Raw genomic sequence first — 1,894 nt, forward strand, 5'->3', positions numbered from 1 at the left:
GACCAACTTCCTGAGAATGAACCGCCATGAGGTGGAGGCCGATATGATTGCATCAGTCCACACTTGCCCAAAAAAATTCTGGAAGTATGTCAGAAGGAACAAAAACACACAGTCTCCATCATGCATTTCATTCGTAGACCCTGACACTCTTGCACACATAGACGGTAATCATTTAAAATCACAACAATTCAACAAACTATTTGCTTCAGTTTTCACACAAACACAGGTAGTAACAGACCCTCAATTCACTCCTCCAAATTTAATAAAAGAATTCGATGACTCGGATTTTACCTTTCAGCAGGTTTATCAGACACTTCAGAAACTAGATACAGGAAAGGCGCCCGACATCGACGGCTTTTCTAACAAGATGCTGCGTGAACTTGCGCCAGTTCTGGCAGAGCCACTCACGTACCTATTTAATCTGTGCCTTTTGTCTAAAGTGTCCCTCAGCCTGGAAAAAGGCGGTTATTACACCACTTTATATGAATGGTTCCAAATTCCAACTTTATAACTACAGACCGATTTCGTATACGTCCATTTTTTCTCAAATTTTGGAAAAAATCCTGGTCTGTGGAATACAGTCATACTTTAAAGAAAATAATATGTGGCATCCAGCCCAACACGGGTTTCGTAAGCGGCGCTCTTGTAATACACAGCTTCTGGAAGTCATCGATGACTTTCACTCAATGGCGGATAGGAGGGTTTTGTTTGATTGCATTTATGTTGACTTTTCTAAGGCGTTTGACAAAATTTCTATCTCACTTCTGATTAAGAAGTGTCAACGATATTGGATTGGTTCTCGGACTGCTGCATGGATAACAGATTATCTAACACACAGAACCCTACAGGTTGTTGTAGGAGAAGCCCTATCAGATTCCACACCTGTGATCAGTGGAGTTCCGCAAGGCAGTTGCCTAGGGCCTGTACTTTTCTGAATTTTTATTAACGATCTACCTTTTGTTGTTAATAACTCGACTGTAAAAATGTTTGCGGATGACGTGAAGCTGTACAGATCAGTACTGTATGAACAGGAGATTTTACTGCTCCAAAGTGACTTGGATACTCTGCTTCAGTGGTACATAGCAAACTGTATGTTCATTAACGAGACTAAGTGCAGTACTGTTCATTATCTTCGTAAACCTTCTCAACATTACCCTTACCTCCTTGATGGAAAACGAATTCCAAGCGTTGAGTATATTAGAGATCTTGGGGTTTGCTTCGATTCATGCCTGAAGTTTGATAAACATGTGTCGCAGATTACCCATCGGGCAAACTACCAACTGTTGCGCTTAAAGCGCACGTTCTCCAGATTTAACCTCCGTCCACTCATATCACTTTATGTTTCAACTCTCCGCCCAATACTTGAGTATTGCTCGTCAGTATGGTTTCCCCTTAACAAGAGAGACCGAGCAAGGATTGAAAATGTTCAACGTAGGGCAACTAAACTCGTACCATATCTGAGACATTTGCCATACCAGCAGAGAATGCAGAGACTACAGTTACCCAGTCTTCAGTTCAGGCGTGATAGAGATTACCTAATAAATACATTCAGAATCGTTAAGAACATTGACAATATCACCCCATCTCACTTCTTTGCCTTCTCAGGATACAACACCACCCGTCAACACCAGCACAAAATTCACCCACTACGGCCACGTAGCCTACAAGATTAGGTCAGAACTCACTGTCCAGCCGTGTGTGCAAGCCTTGGAATGCACTTTCGTCAGAGACCGTTGATACTCTCACAATCCACACTTTCAAAACAAAACTAGCTTCTACGAATTTTCACACTCGCTCACAGAATTTCTGTTATGTGTATTTTTTTGTAAAGTAAGATCTATCGTTGCGTTATTATGTTATACCGTTCTGTTAATTCTACGAATTTTCACAGTCA

General features: G+C 41.3%; 1 protein-coding gene across 1 annotated transcript; it reads left to right on the forward strand.

Annotated features, from left to right (window-relative positions):
* Positions 1-983: 983 nt before the first annotated feature.
* LOC148955710 (uncharacterized) lies at positions 984-1,673 on the forward strand. The gene has a single exon (XM_089107891.1). It carries the CDS (start codon positions 984-986, stop codon positions 1,671-1,673), a length of 690 nt encoding a protein of 229 aa, XP_088964017.1.
* The last annotated feature ends 221 nt before the right edge of the window (positions 1,674-1,894 follow it).

The sequence above is a fragment of the Artemia sp. Qi Xiang Cuo genome, chromosome 2, assembly GCF_049724085.1.
Source record: "Artemia sp. Qi Xiang Cuo chromosome 2, ASM4972408v1, whole genome shotgun sequence".
Lineage (NCBI taxonomy): Eukaryota > Metazoa > Arthropoda > Branchiopoda > Anostraca > Artemiidae > Artemia > Artemia sp. Qi Xiang Cuo.